We start from the raw sequence: 15,841 nt of genomic DNA on the forward strand, positions 1-15,841 counted from the left end.
TCTGCCATGGCTCAGTGTTTCCTCTAACAATCCCATGGGCTGGCCTTGAGGAAGTTGTTGGGTTTTGCCCTATCCTAAATTTGGTTTGGTGTAATAAATTTTTTTTTTTTGGCTGGGGTGTATATTCATAATTAACATTACACTGACTTGGTTGTTTTGTTTCAGAACTACTGTAAGTGTGTTTAAAGTGTTTGCCTTATTGCATAACCTCTTATGCTTACTGGGTTTTTTGATTTTTTTTTTTAATAATTGCATGCTAGGATTGGGTCAGTGTGGAAATCAGTTTTCCCTTGTGCCTATTAGGAAATTCTTCCATAATAGGATTTATTTAGATTGCAAAGTAGAATATATTATAATAAAGGCATAGCATGGCAGAAAAAGGAAAATTAGTTCTTGGAAAAGGAAGTTGAGCCAAAGGCTTTTTTAATTTTTCTTATTTTTTTGTCTGTACTTCACTCCCCTAACTTGTGCTTTTATTGTAGAATTTCTTTTTTTCTCTTTATTTATTTCCTCTCAAACTTAGTAGATACTAAGATTATGGAAATAATATGAAGCCATATTTTTTTTTAGCTTAATGAGGGCAACTCACATAGGAGTAGCCTTGTTTCAATGGAGCTGTGTAAGATATTCATAAGTGAAAATTGTCACTGTATCAAAATGCATATGGTAGATGTGCCTCAGAAAAAGTACATCAGTTAATCTCTTGCTTCTTTACTGTCTTTGCTGGAAATTGCTTAACTGTCATGCCTTCTACAGAATTGTGTGGTTTTATCCTACTTCAGATTTTTTGATTATAGGAAAACTATTATGTAACAAGTTTTTTGTAAATGACAATGGCAAATTAGTTACCTTTCCCTCTTTCAGCATTTGTACAGACCCTATTGCCATAGTAACTGAGCTCTTTATAATGGTTAATGTATTAATCCTCTGAACAGCTCTGTGAGCTGGAGAGGTGTTCCTGCTTCACATGGGAGTCATGGACTCGTAGGGGAGCTGAGTGATTTATGGATAACCCCACAAGCCAATAAGAGCAGAGAGCCTCTCATTCCTTTTGCTATGGTATAAGGGCCCTCTTGATTGAACTGTCTTTTCTCTGCCCAGCTTTCTCAAATTAATGAATTTTAGTGGAATTGGCTGCAGCCATCTGGAATGTGCTCATTTGCATATAAGATCAGTGTGTCTGTCAGTGTATAGCTCATCAGACTTAATGAACTCTAAAGATACCAAGGAAATTAAATGTATGGATGGCTCCTGTTTATTCTCAGTGGATCATGAGATACTTTTTTTTCTTTCTGTATATCACAGCACCAAAATTGGCCAGTTTTGATTATACCAGTGCTCATGTAATTGGCATTACAAGGCTCATGTCTGTGCTGATACAGCAGTGCCTTAGAATACTGACCTGTGAAGACTGACCTGTGAAACTTTTTAAGCTTGACTTTGAAATCTTTGCATTCAGAACATTCTGCTATTCTTTGGTTTTTTTGTTGTTTGGTTATTTTTAATTTTTAGACAGAACGTAGTTCACAAGTGGAAAGGAAACACCGAGACTCATTCGGGATGTTTGACGGTTATGATAGTTGTAGTGAGGACACCAGCAGCAGCTCCAGTTCAGATGAAAGTGAGGAGGAGGTTGCTCCTTTGCCATCCAGTCTCCCAATTATCAAGAACAACGGGCAAGTTTATACTTATCCAGATGGCAAATCTGGCATGGGTAAGTATGTGCTATGTGAGTGCTAGGAGTTGGATATTGGTGGATTTTAGCGTGTGCTGGGTTGTGACGGTCCCATCTGAAATGTTGGTCCCAACTGAAAAGGGACCAAAGCAGCTAAAGGGTTGGGGTTGGTTGGTTTTGAGAAGGGGAATTGTTTGGGTTCTGCTAAACTGAAATAAAAGAGGGTTTGAATCCTGCTGACAGGGAAGAAATAGTATGGGAACATCTGCCCTCCTGTCAAATGTATTGTGTTTGCACATGCATGTGTGTGTTCTCATGTGCATAGGTTTTATTCTTGGAGCTTTGAGGACAATGTCAGTGTGTTCTATCTATGCCAGGGCATACCTTTTCTCTGCCCTTTGTTACACGTACAATATGTTTAAATATTTCTTCCTATACTAGGAAAACTTCATTATTGCTACTGTATAAAACCTGTTAGTGTATACCTGTTCACTTCTCACTAGCTGTGAGTTGGAGGATGCTAGGAAAATAAATTGAAAGGGAAGATTTCTTTTGTTGTCAGGGAAAAATATTTTATGTGAAATTCTAGTGATTAGTGTAAAGCTCTCTCTGGGCAGAATTTGAGTGTTGTCTCACTGGCATTAATTGGTCTCCGAGTCTTACTCTTAATGAGAAACTGTGGGTGATGCTGTCCATCTCTGGAACATGATTCTAGCCAGAAGAAAGCACTAGTGGGCTGGGGTAATTGGGATACAGTAATTTATGAATCAAACAGTAAATCTGGTTTTATTTCAGGTTGGAAGTATTCTATGTTTAGAGGAAACCAAGATTGGCAAGCCCAGATTCAAAGCAGATGCTTCCTTGAGAACAGTGAAAAACCAATAATCAGCTTGAGCTAATTTAGCTGGGTCATTCACTTGCACCGGAGATGAAATTAATAGGGAGGAGAAAGAGGCACTGTTTCACCAGTGAACTTGAGGTTCTTGCTGTTTAACTGATATTAGTAGTGGTGTTTTAAATTTTTTTTTTCCTGTGCAATTTTCTTTGGGGTAAAGCCCTCAGAAACGGTTTGATGGTACCACCTCCAGGACCTTCATTCTGTCCTCTACATTCTGAATTTTTTTGCAACTTTAACTACACTCTTAATATTTTGAGGTTTTTTTCTTTCTTCTGATTAGCTACGTGTGAGATGTGTGGGATGGTTGGTGTCCGAGATGCTTTTTACTCTAAAACCAAGCGCTTCTGCAGTGTGTCGTGCTCCAGAAGCTATTCCTCCAACTCCAAGAAGGCCAGCATTCTGGCCAGGCTTCAGGTAGCGGTACAGACACCGTTTTCTTTACATCCTTTCTGTTGTCTGTGATGGTGAAATTGGGTATTTGTATAGATGGCTGCATGTTTGTAGATTAGGTTCTTGGGTTTGAGGGTTTTCTTTATAGAGTTTCAAAGTAGGTATATGTGTGTTGATGTGTGTTGACTTAAAATATTAATCAAGTAATCATCCAGGTGTGTCTGTAGTATTCAAGAAAAGAGAAAAATAAATGTCAAGAAATATCATTATAACCTGTCTCAAATTCATTGCAACAAATGCCAAGAAATTGTGTTGCTATTGAGTTAGATTAAAAGTTCTTCCTTTTGATCTGCTTTTAAGAGATATCTTTTTTTCAGGTAAACAACAGTGAATCTATAGTGCTGTTCAAGTTGGGATAGTAGTACAAAAGTCATCTTTTGGACACTCCTTACTACTGGTTTTTTAATTTATTTTATATTATGTGTGTCATACTTAGTCTCTGTGTACTTCTGATTTTAGTTTAAATCTGTTAAAGATAGCTGCAGACCTGTGGAAATTTCCTGACAGGAGTTTGGAAAGATGTTATTTACTTGGGTTGTGTTTTTTTTTTTTAGGGTAAACCTCCAACAAAGAAGGCTAAAGTTCTACAAAAACAGCCCTTAGTGGCTAAATTAGCAGCATATGCCCAGTACCAAGCAACTTTACAAAACCAGGCAAAGACAAAAGCAGGTAACAGCATATAAACAGACCTGAAACAAAAACACTGAAAGATTGGTGCCTCATGAGCAGCTTCCTAACTGAAATAACTTTCCCTTAGCAGCTGTCCCTGTGGAAGGTTTCAGCTGGGGTAACTACATCAATAGTAATAGCTTTACAGCAGCTCCTGTTACCTGCTTTAAACACGTGAGTATTTCTCAGTTTGTGCTTTCCTTCTCTGTGTGTATAAGTGAGTCTGTGGAAGTTCTTAAATTAATTTTTTCAAAACATGAATATCCCAATATTTTTCATGATGTGAGTATCACTACTTTTTAGATAATTTATCTGTCCTTTAAAATAATTCTGAACACCACCAGTTACTTTTATCATAGATACGCTCTCATAAACAAAAAGGAAGGCTCTTACATACTTGAGAATTGTTTTTCTTATGTTCAAGTCACCAAATCATCCCACATACTGCAGAGTAACAAACCAGCCAACTCAAGCTGTACTGAAAACAGTTACAAAAGGCTTTTTATATTAAATCAGGCCCGTTCCATTGTGTTGGACTGATCTTTTTGTTACATATTTAGATTTGGGGTTTTCATTCTTTATTATTTGTCAGATTCTCCCTGTCAGTCATGCTGCCAGGTGGTCTAGTATGGGGGAAAATTAAGGCTGTTTAGAAATCTGAGATTTAAAAAGTTGGTTTTCTTTGTTTTAGAGTTTCAAAAGTTTCAGACGAAAAGACATTCTTTGATGACTGAGGAAAGTAGTGGTTGGGGAAAATATTTAGCGCCATCTGTCTTTAATGTGTTTCTAAAATTCCAGGCATGAGACATTAGACTGACAATTAAAATATTGTCATTACTTTGTGTCTCTTAAGTAAAAGCTTTGACAAAAGGTGTTTTCTCAGCATATTTTTTTAATTTGAGAGGTTGAAGTGTACTGTATTACAATACTTTTGTCTTGCTCTAAATTATGTGCTCAAAGTTTTAATCAAAACAAACATTTTTCTTCATGGAAGTTGTCCATGAGAGAGAAGAGAAATATTTCCTCTTCAGCGCAGGAATTCCTGCTGAGCCCTCTCAGATCATAAACCAGTGGGAGTTGAGGGCTCCTGGCAGTTGGCACTCTGTGAATAGTACCCTTTATGCTCAGAGGCCTCAGCTACTGCCCAGGACAGAGCCTTGTGCTAGGAGAACTTGGGGAATTTGTATCAAATTCTGCATGCTCGAGTCAGCATGTTTGCACTTTGCTTTCACAGCTATGTACATGTAATAAGTGATTTCAAAGTCTCGTTTGATAACATGGACTGTGCTATTGGATCTGCAAATGTCTCAGGGTGTGTGGCATCCTGTATTAGAGACAGCTACAGTCGTCAGATCACTTGTAAATTATTATTACATTTTATTAAAAGCAATTTTATCTCCCGTTCTCACTGTTTCATTCATTCAGCTGCACAGTGCCCCAATAATGTGAACCAAGACCACGCTCGTGGTCACATTGTACCTTGAAGATTTTCACAAGATAATGGCAACTGTACTACCATGTAGCCTGAAAGTTGTTTCTTTTCTGTCCTCATTTTCCTTTTTCATACAAGTAAAATGCAAATCCTGCTATTTTCTTTGGAGATTTCTACTTCTTTGGTGGATATGAGTTAGTGTTATAAAGGTATGATTTGCATTTAACTTTATGTAATTATTTCTTTGAAAAATACATTATTTAGACCAGTCAGAATCTGACAAACACATCAGTGCTCTTTCGTTAGGTCCTTCTCTTTGTCCTACTCTCCATTGATAATTAAACAGTACTCTTTTTGACTTTCTGGAAAGATTATTGCTGTTATCTATATACTGTATTGCTTTGATTTGTAAAAGTTTGTATTAGTTGATGGTTTTTTACCATCCATATTATGAATTTCATACACCTGTATGTGTGTGATTGAAGATATAAAGCTTATTCTGTTCAAGATCAAAGTTTTGAGTTGACAGTAAAATCGTGACATATCTACCCTTAAATTCATTATTCAGTAAAATATATTGAATTTACTGGTTATACTGGATATATCTGTATGGATATTTGATAGGGAACATTAGGATCAGTGTTAAAGAAAATTTAAAGGAATTATGAGATGTGAGATTTGGCTTTTTTTTAAGAACCTGACGTGCTTAAGTATCTCAGCTCTGATATAGATTTCACACATCAGTTTTTCTGGTTTTGTTTATTTTTTTCCTGGGAAGTTATTTCTTCTTCATTTTAAAACAGCTACATTTTAGAATTAAAGTATCTAAATCTTGGGAAGTTCTTTCTCTTTATGATAAGAATTAATTTTAAAGTATTTTGATATACTTTTTGTGCTTCCATGTTACATTTATTCCAGACTTGAGTGTTGAGTAACACTAATGAAATTCAGTAGCAATAGAGTGGTCATGCCTATGATTTCAGCATTGAGTAAACTGAAGTAGGGAACTGCTTTTGTTTATGTCCTACAGGAAGCCCATGACAAAGCCAGAATTCCCATTTGTGCACGTTGCAGCCTCTTTTTTTTTATTTTGTGAGATTGCGTTAATCAGGCACACAGCAATAGCTGCTGCAAGGAGAAAAACTCAATTTAATGTTTTTAATATTGAGTTATAGTTTAGTCCCATACAGTGAGCTCATTGCTGACCTGCATTCCACTTTTTATCCTCTAAACACTTTTTACTCTTTTCTATAGTTGCTTTTATTAGTTCAAACCATTTCTACAACTGAAAGCAAATTACAGTGGTTTGAGTTATTTCTCAGTACTACTTACTGGACAATTTTATGCACAATTAAGAGCAATTATTTCTTTTCACTGTATTGCTAATGAGAGGTACATTTCCTGAAGTTCTTTCTTCCACCCGAATTTTATTCTGAGCCGAAATACTTTCATTCTCTTGATTTCATCTGTTTTTAAGCTATATCCAGTGATTTAAGGGAGCATTTCCAGGATGCTACACTGGGTGGCAGTGTTCTGCTTTGAAGGTTTTTGTTTAAACCCTTTTGCATGTTTTCTCCTCTGGCATTACCTACTGTTGGAGCACTGCTCACAAACGAAGTTTCAGCATTATATACAATTCAGGAATTGGTAGCATCACCACGGTACCAATGGAATCGGTAGCATCACCATCAGGATTTGCCATTAAAATCCTGATTTAAAGTCTGCAATCATGGCAGTGTTGATGCCAGCCAAAACCTCTAGAAGCCACTTATTTAAGCCATATGAGCTCTTTATTCAGGTGCGTATGTGGAATACTTGGCCTTTAGGTGCTCCTATCAAACAGGCCCTTCCTGACTGCACCTTACCTTGCAGAGAAGGCCCTTGGTGCTCACAGATAGACCCCTCCCAGGTCATGTCCCGGAGCAGGAAGCCAGGAACCAGCTCTTCCTTGTTTGGGAGTGATGTGACGTGGATCTCGTCATGAGTTTGAAAGGTAAATTTGTTCTTACCTGTAAATGATGGTTCTGCTAGTTCACACTATGCCAATCCAGACTGCAGTCACCTTTCAGTCAGCAGATAAGTAAGACTTAACACTTCTCTAGTGCACTTTGAGTTTTTAAAAGCACTCTTCAAACACTCATTGATTAATCAGATGAGACAGAGGAGAGATGAAGGAAGATGGCTGTCACAGCCCTGGTTTATCCAGGTCTTCCTGCTTCAAGAATATCCCTAATGAGTGAAGGAGATTAAGATAGTGCAGTGAAGCAGATGTGCTGTAAACCATCCCTCAGGACAGTATAGTTGTCTGACACTTAAGCAGTGATGCTGCACAGGATGGCTTCCTTCTTGAAAGGGTGAGCCATATGGATTGGTGTAGGAGAACTAGCAGAACCAATGTTTTCACAGACAAGGACAAATTTAACTTTCTGCTATTTCCGTCTATACCAATCCACACTCTGGAAACGAAATTTCCATTTTAAGTTGATGTCAGGAGAAGTCTTTTGATATACTATTCTCACTGAATCAACAGAATAGACGAGCAGGCAATAAAATGTACTTCAGCGCAGGTGGATTATGAAATTAGTCAGCACTTTTATTTTGGATTGTTTGGCCTCATCTGTATCTCTATACGGGCAACAAGATTTGCTAAAATAAGCAGTTTGAAAAGTTTATTTCCCCAATTCAATTCAAAAACCTACACATGTTAATTTAGAGAGGGTAGTGATCACAGGATGGAACTTAAGTTGTATCTGCATATTTTGTGTGTGAAAATAAGCTGTCATCTTTTCAGTTGGATTCTTCTCTGGCTGCCAGTTGGCAGAAGAGAGCTCTGTGGTCTAGACTGGTGTAGATGGGACATAGCAGAACATGAAGAGACAAAGCTTCAAGAATAGAAACTGGCATACTTATATTTCCTTTAAGAGTTGAAACTAGTTTTAAGTTTTGTATAACCTCAAATACTTCAACTAGTGAGGGATTTCCTTTTTTTAAGATAAATTCAGCTTCTAGTGCTACTAATGGCAATTGCTGATTGCCAGCAAAATTCCAATATTGTAATTTTCAGTTATTCAGGATTAATCCAGATTTCTTCACTCGTAGCTTCTGTTCGTAGCAGTTGGAGGCTATTCCCACTGAGTGGTTCAGTGCTCTGGGTTTGCAAAGAGCTTTGTAAATGAGACACAGTGCAGAGCCAGAGGATCCCTCCTTCAGTTGTCCCAGTGATAGCTGGGTAATCTCTGAACAGATAAGAATTTGTGTTTCTCAGAATTGATGTGACTGTTGTTATAAAACACCCAAAATATGAATCTCTCTCTCCTGGGTAGTCTCAAGTTTATTGCACACTGAGAAATTCTGTAGCTTGTTACCAATATAACTTCGGTTGAGTTACTGTTAAGAATTTAGGTTCTTCAGTACTCTGCATTTCTGGTATCTACAATACCATCTTTGACTGATATTTCATTATGCTCTGTTCAACAAAATGTTCTTCTGGAGATAACAAACTAAATGTAATTTCTATCACCAGCTTCTGCAAACCCTTATGAGTTCATCAGGTGGATATTCTTTCTTGTTCCTAACATATTCCTCACATGGGACAGTGTGGGGGATCTTGCTGTGCCTTTCCTTCTGATGTTCATTAAAAAGGTGCCCTTCAGAGCCTTCTGTTCTTTTTGTCTGCTCCATGGAGTGATCACTTGCAGGTGGTGTGAAAGCTTGTTCCTCTGAGAGGATGTGAAGCAGTGGGTGATGAACCCTACCATAATAAATCATCAGCATAGAATAAAGAAATAATTTTTAGGCATTCTTCCAGAAGCATGCCTGACTTGCAGAATTTAAAGGTTTTGATGTCTGTGCTACAGGTACCATGATTTTCTTGCAAGTAGAATTGCATAGCGTTTTCCACCATTCTTACTAACATCAGTAGTTTCTTCCCAACTGAAATATCATAGAATAAAACTGACCTTTGGGAATGTACAATTTGTGCTTAACTGCTATTTAAACTTGGAATGCTATAGCTTTTTTTCAGTAAATACACAGGAATAATTGGATACAATTTCAGTATTACACATAGTTGTCAAATCAAAACAAAAGTAGGTTCTTGTAGAAACAGTGGTTTCTAACCATGTTTGTTATATGTGTATTCAATGTTTTGTCTTTTTAAGTTGCTTGTAGAACATGGAGATAACTAAAAATTACTATTTTCACATGGTGAGCTGATGACTTTTTAACCCCAACCTTGACAGGCACCCATGGGGACTTGCTGGGGTGACATTGCTGAAGGAGTGCGAGTAGAGGTTCCAAACACTGACTGCAGCCTACCTACCAAAGTCTTCTGGATAGCTGGAATTGTAAAATTAGCAGGTAAATGTGTTTCAGTTGAAATTAAAATAATCCAAAGAACTATGTGAAAAGATAAGTACTTTAGTCAGCAATCACCTGGTGAGAGAGATGCTGACATTGGTCAGGTTGGCAGAGCTGTGTCTGTAGATTATACATTGTAGTGCTGTCACTGTTCTACACTGGCTGCTGTGATGCTTGAGAATGTCTTTCCTTGGTTTGATTTTTTTTTAATATTGCCTCAGAGTGCAGTAAGACTAGTGCAGAGCAGAAAGGAGACGTGGTATAAGACCTGTCAAGAAGCCTCATTATACAAATCACTGGTGAAAAGTTAGAAATTCAAGGTTACAGATCTAAGATATGAAAAAGCAGATACTGTGCATAATTAATTTTGTCCTCTTTTGTGCAATTTCTAAAGGTTTTTAGTTCCAGAATTTTAATCTTATTTAAATTGATTTACATGATAATACACGCGCATTTATCAAAGTAATCAATTCTGTGCATTAATAGCATCCAGAAATGTGCCAAAAAACCCCAACTTGCTATTAAAAATTACATTTAGAAAATCAGTATAATGTATATGATGATTGGTCAAAAATATTCAAACATATTTTATAATCTTGTTTCATTCTTGTATTTTTTTAAATGCTTTCTTTCAGGCTACAATGCTCTGCTGAGATATGAAGGATTTGAAAATGATTCGAGTCTTGACTTCTGGTGCAACATTTGTGGGTCTGACATCCACCCAGTTGGTTGGTGTGCAACCAGTGGGAAGCCCTTAGTTCCTCCTCGCAGTATGTAAATAGTAGTCTTACTGATTTCAAAGTCTCTTTATTAAACTAAATTTGCTCATGATCCAGATAGCAAAATGTTCTTTTGCCATAACTTTTTCAACAGTTATGAATTAATAATTTTAACTTTTGACTGATGCTCTTTTTCTTGGAGTAGCCCATCTGATGTGACTCAAAGCTTTTATGACTGGGGTGGCAGCAGTTAGCTAAGCAGTTATGGGAATATGCACTTATTTTATTTATACTTTGGTATTAAGTTGTTCACCCTGGCCTATTAACTTAATCTTGAATAGCATTCATTCTCTAAAGAGGCTTTTTGTCATTATTGTCATCTAGGCCTTTTAATAGTCATCTGGGATTTCTTCTTTACATATTCCAGACTCTAATATTAATCTCTAATGGGCACAATTAAAAATCAGTTGCTTATTTCTTCCCCTTATTTGCAACAGGCATCCAACACAAATACACAAACTGGAAAGCTTTTCTAGTGAAACGACTTACTGGTGCCAAAACACTTCCTCCTGACTTTTCTCAGAAGGTAAGGCTGATCCAGTATCTGTGATGTTCTGTAAAGAAAACTGCAGCACAGTGTGAAGAACTGAAATATTTTACAGTGGCACATTAGCTTCTCTTGCAGGGAAGGAGGTACAGTAGTTTCTTCCCTAAGACACAGTTTTCCTTGGAATCCCTTCTCCAGTTTTGTCCACACTTGGCAGTATGTATTTGGTAAACTTTGCTCTAGAAAGAATAGATGTCTGTAAAAACTACTTGGTCTATTTTAATTTTAAAATATCCCATTTTAAAAAATCCACAGAAAACCCAGATGTGCTCATGAGTTACCCTGTGATATTTAAGAAAAATTAAAACTGATTTTTCTAATTCAGGAATCATTTGTTTCATGAACTGAACAGAATATGTTAATATAGCATGGATGTAGAAGGAATGAAGATCATAGTTTTAAATCTTAGTATTTTTTTCCTGCTCTGGACTAGGTTTCTTCCTGTCTTAGTCATGCCTTCAGGTGTGGCAGCTGCTGTATAGTGTGCTGGAAGTTTACTTGCCAATATTGTGAGATGATGGTGTATATAGTTCTTAGTGGAAACATGCAAGCTTAATTCATTGTTTTACACTGCATGTAATGTTTTAAAACCAACCAAAATGCCTTTCTGCAGTTGTTAATTTTTATTTTACAATTGCCTCACTTGGAAGCCAAATTAAATTGGCAAGATCTCAGTCCTTTGCAGAGGTGTTAATGAAAATGGCAAGTGACAGATACTGCTTTTTAATACAGTCTGTTTTCACAGAGCAGATTAACATCTATTTCTTTTGTGTATTTTGAAGAAATACTTTTGTAAATGGCCAGCGTTAATTATGTTGAAGATTTGTTTTCCATACCTTAAAGCATTTTAATCCTGTTTTTAAAATGCTGTATTTTGAGTGGATGACACAGCAAGAACAAAAAATATTGAGGTTTTTTTGTTAAAGTTGTTTCTCAAGGTAACTTCAGCCATTGTTAACAACTGGACAAGCTTTCATTATGTCAGTTGAAAATTCCTTGAACTTATGTGAGAATTGTATCTCATCTTAAGGGATGACCTTGAAACAATTAAGGCATTGTAGGATCTGTTCTTAGTTTTCTGAAATATTTTGTTACAATGAAATAGAAGACAAATAAGTTTTGTCATTTCTCTGGCATGATTAACGAGTACTTCAATTAAATGAAGTGTGTCAATACTGTGCTTTAAAAGACAGGAAATGGAAAAACAGAAGATATTGTTACAGAATGTATGTTTTGTGTTGTTTCAAGGTGTCTGAGAGTATGCAGTACCCATTCAAAACTTCCATGAGGGTAGAAGTAGTGGACAAGACGCACCTCTGCCGGACAAGAGTGGCAGTGGTGGATAGTGTTGTTGGGGGCCGCCTGAGATTGGTGTATGAAGAGAGTGAGGACAAAACTGATGACTTCTGGTGCCATATGTACAGCCCACTCATTCATCATATTGGCTGGTCTCGAAGTATAGGGCACAGGTTCAAAAGATCTGGTAAGTTTGGTTTGGGTTAGAGGTGTTTTGTAGGTAGTGTTGGCTGGGAGGAGTCTGGCTTTAGCAGGTCTGTTGCTTTATACAATTAGTGAAACTACCTTGAATAATGGTACTTGAGAATGTTATGTAATGTGGCCCAGGGGTTTTACCAATTTTATGACACTTAGCAATTTTAGTTAAAATTACAATTAACATATTATACAGCAGTGGAAAAGCCAGAATAACCTTTAGTGTTTAGAAGATTCAGTGATAAACAGAAGCTTGCAAACTAAAGGTAGAAAAACCTTTAACTGCACAATTCAAGCATGATAGACTTCACTTTTCATGCTGATACCTGGAATTACAGCCCTACTCCACAAACTCCTAGTTTCTTCACGTCTAACTCCTTCTTTCTACAATGCAATGTGGACACGTATCCTAGTACAAACAGAATTTCTATTTACTGGCGAGTTTAAAGACTGTCTAATATTTTATAATTGCAGTATTAACATGATTTAGAGGGCATTCAGGAATGGGCTGGGAAAATGAAGTGACAGTGTGATAGAGGGGACACAGTTAAGGCCTTTGCTAACTAAAATGCAAAAGCAATTGTAATTTGAAATAGTTCAGACTTCTAAACAAACAAAAAGAAAGTGTGGGTTTTTTATTATTTCTCTGTTCCTTTGAGCTGGTATCCCTTGTAAGAAACAGAATTTCTGTAAAGCATTCCAAAAGGCTTCCCTTCAGGAAAAGGCCTTCAGTTTTCCTAACGCTTCAACTTTCTCTGAAGCCATTTATAAATAGACACACACACACATGCATTTAAAGTGATTATATGTAATTATATAAAAATATATATAAATGTAATTTTCTATCATAGCATAGTGCAAAGTAATTTAAACCTGCCCATTTTTTGCAAAAACTTCTATGTTACACTTTCATCAATTTTGTGATGTAATCAAATGGTCTTGTAAATAGTGGATATTGGGGTTTTTTTTTTCCATAAATTATGTTTGTTTTATAGAGGCAGTTCAGGTTGAAGTCAGCAAGGAAAATCGATGGATTAAGTCCCCCAGATTTTTGTGGTAGTGTTACTAATAAACTGTGGGCCTCCCAACACCAGTGATTGTGTGGTATTGGTTAACATGTTCAGAAAAACATGTTGTGTGCTCTGTGAACAAAACTTTTGAACAATATTATAGTATTATTATTATTATTCCTTGTAGATATTACAAAGAAACAGGACGGACATTTTGATGCACCCCCACACTTATTTATGAAGGTGAGTTGAGTAGCTAGAACACTCTTCGCAGAGTTGATTGAGGACCTTCAGTTCCTGTTGTGTGTAAACCAGACCTGAAACTCTATTTACATCCTGGCCCAGCACAAGTGTTTCTGTTTGTGTTATCCAATCTGATCTCCTTGATATAAGCAGATGTGGTAGAACACATATTTCAGTCTGTTGCTTTGGCAGTGTTGGGGTATATTTTGTTCCAGGCTCATTAAATTCTTTGTTTCTGCTGCTGTTCTGTGATTCTTTAGGTAAAAGAGGTTGATGCAGCTGGAGAGTGGTTTAAAGAAGGAATGAAATTGGAAGCTATAGACCCCCTAAATCTTTCAGCAATATGTGTGGCAACTATCAGAAAGGTAAGAAAGCAAATGTGCATTTTGGGGAGGTGAAGAGGAATCCGTTTCCCCTAACCTTTATTCAGGCTTGAAACAAGAAGCTCAAAACCAAAATTAGGAGAGTTCATTTGCACAGTGAATAGGGTATGTTTGTCAATTGTTCATATACAACCGCTATGAAAATGTGCTTATGTAAATTTGACTTTAAGCTCTGGAAATTCAGCCTTACCTTTAGTTAGAATGTATTTGTGAGAGGAATTTACAGGAAAATGTTCTGCTAATTATACCAAGTGTTTTGCAACTGTTCAAAACCAGATCTCATCTTGCTGACTGGCAGAAGTTTATGAAGATATTTTAAGGCTGTCCTTCTTTCTTAGTTTGATTGAAAGGGAACCAATCCATGTGAAATCTGCTTTAAAAGAGAAAATGTAAAAAGCAGCTTAGCTGAATTGTTTAACCTTTCCAGTGAGGAGAATTGTTATGATTTTGAGTAATGGCGTACTGAATATCCTTGCAAGCTGAGGAACAGACTCAGTTACAAAGCTTTAGAAATAGGGCTGTTGTTCACAAGAAAAATAAACTAGAGATCAGAAAAAGGAAATGTTCATCTCATAACTTTGCCGTTATCAAAGGTACATGTAACAGTTGTATTCACAGTCCTAGAGACAGATATGATTTGGAGGGGTTTTGTTATAATTGAATATCCTTCTAAGTGTGCTTCCATTATTATTGAATTGCTTTCGGTCTTAAAACGTGGCATGCTTTCTTTCTCGCTTTCTCACCTAGCTGAAGGTATTCATTTAATGTGAAATTTTGTTTCTCTTTACCAAGGTATTAGCAGATGGCTATCTTATGATTGGGATTGATGGCTCAGAAGCAGCAGATGGGTCTGATTGGTTTTGTTACCATGCCACTTCCCCTTCTATTTTCCCTGTTGGTTTCTGTGAAATTAACATGATTGAACTAACTCCGCCCAGAGGTACAGGTAGCATTCTGACACCTTTTATTGTTAATACTGCTCAGTGATTCTGTATGTGCCATATGCTTTGTTTCTTAACTCAGCCTACAAAATTCAGGTCACTTCTTAGGACTTTCTCAAGTCTGAAACAAATACAACAGCTTTACTTCCAAGTAATCTAAACCAGAGGTCACCAGCTTTTCATTTAGAAAAAGTTAGATTGGTTATTGGCTGAAATAATTTGCATTTGCTGTCAGAAATTGAGGATTCCACTAAGTCAGTGGAAAGTGTGGGAGTCACTAAAAGGGCTCTTCAGGAAGTGTCACTGGTTAGGAAGTCCTGCCCACCAAAACATTAACAAACACTGTAAAGAATCTCAGGCTAATTCACAATGAGACAAGTCAAATTTTGGAAGGCTATACACAAACTTGAGCTTTAGGACTGTACAGTAAATAAACCCCTCTGTGAGGAAAAGCTTTCTGTTCACAAGCACATGTGTCTACAGAAGACTTTGCCTCCCTTTCCCCATTTTTTGCCTTGGTCTGGTACATTTTAGGGGGATCATAGCTGTATAACAGCTGACAGATTACAATGATTTTCTATGGCTTTTTCCCTCCATTCTCATTCTTGCAGTAATAACTACAGTGTAATGCAACATGAAGAAAATAATTTCATACCATTTTTGTCATACAGTGACAGCTCTCTCACCTTAGAGTGTGTGGAAAGTGCAGTTATACAGATTTAGGGAGTTTTTTTCAGTCAGCTCATTTAGTAAATTTATTGCCTAGAAATTCATGGGCACCAGCATCCCTCAAATCTGAGGTGCAGAGACTCTTGCAAGAGAAGTTTTTATGGGAGAAAATGCTTGTATATCAATAGGTATCAATCAATTTAGAAATACATGTATGAAACTGATGAGATGGAATAGGAGAAAAACTTGCCTTTGATTTCACTCTTGAAACACTGCTTTCAAAATGTGGATTTTG

The 15,841-nt window shown here is 36.8% G+C and overlaps 1 protein-coding gene across 8 annotated transcripts in view; it reads left to right on the top strand.

The window, feature by feature from the left end:
- Positions 1 to 15,841, top strand: part of MBTD1 (mbt domain containing 1) — a 35,262-nt gene that overhangs the window by 5,965 nt on the left and 13,456 nt on the right. For 3 of the 8 annotated variants that reach the window (XR_008483150.1, XM_054278877.1, XM_054278870.1), the window contains 11 exons: positions 1,513 to 1,714; positions 2,854 to 2,993; positions 3,578 to 3,692; positions 3,781 to 3,866; positions 9,366 to 9,483; positions 10,119 to 10,253; positions 10,700 to 10,788; positions 12,058 to 12,292; positions 13,498 to 13,553; positions 13,814 to 13,918; positions 14,729 to 14,882. Coding sequence is in view for 7 of the 8 variants with exons in the window: in XM_054278870.1 (XP_054134845.1) it covers positions 1,513 to 1,714; positions 2,854 to 2,993; positions 3,578 to 3,692; positions 3,781 to 3,866; positions 9,366 to 9,483; positions 10,119 to 10,253; positions 10,700 to 10,788; positions 12,058 to 12,292; positions 13,498 to 13,553; positions 13,814 to 13,918; positions 14,729 to 14,882 (1,435 nt within the window). In the remaining variant the exon portion in view is untranslated. The remainder of the gene's footprint in view (positions 1 to 1,512; positions 1,715 to 2,853; positions 2,994 to 3,577; positions 3,693 to 3,780; positions 3,867 to 9,365; positions 9,484 to 10,118; positions 10,254 to 10,699; positions 10,789 to 12,057; positions 12,293 to 13,497; positions 13,554 to 13,813; positions 13,919 to 14,728; positions 14,883 to 15,841) is intronic. The other 5 variants (XM_054278871.1, XM_054278873.1, XM_054278872.1 and 2 more) reach the window with 5 other exon arrangements.

The sequence above is a fragment of the Melozone crissalis genome, unplaced genomic scaffold (assembly GCF_028551555.1).
Source record: "Melozone crissalis strain CALT ecotype California unplaced genomic scaffold, PUWL_Pcris_2 ptg000026l_1, whole genome shotgun sequence".
Classification (NCBI taxonomy): Eukaryota; Metazoa; Chordata; class Aves; order Passeriformes; family Passerellidae; genus Melozone; species Melozone crissalis.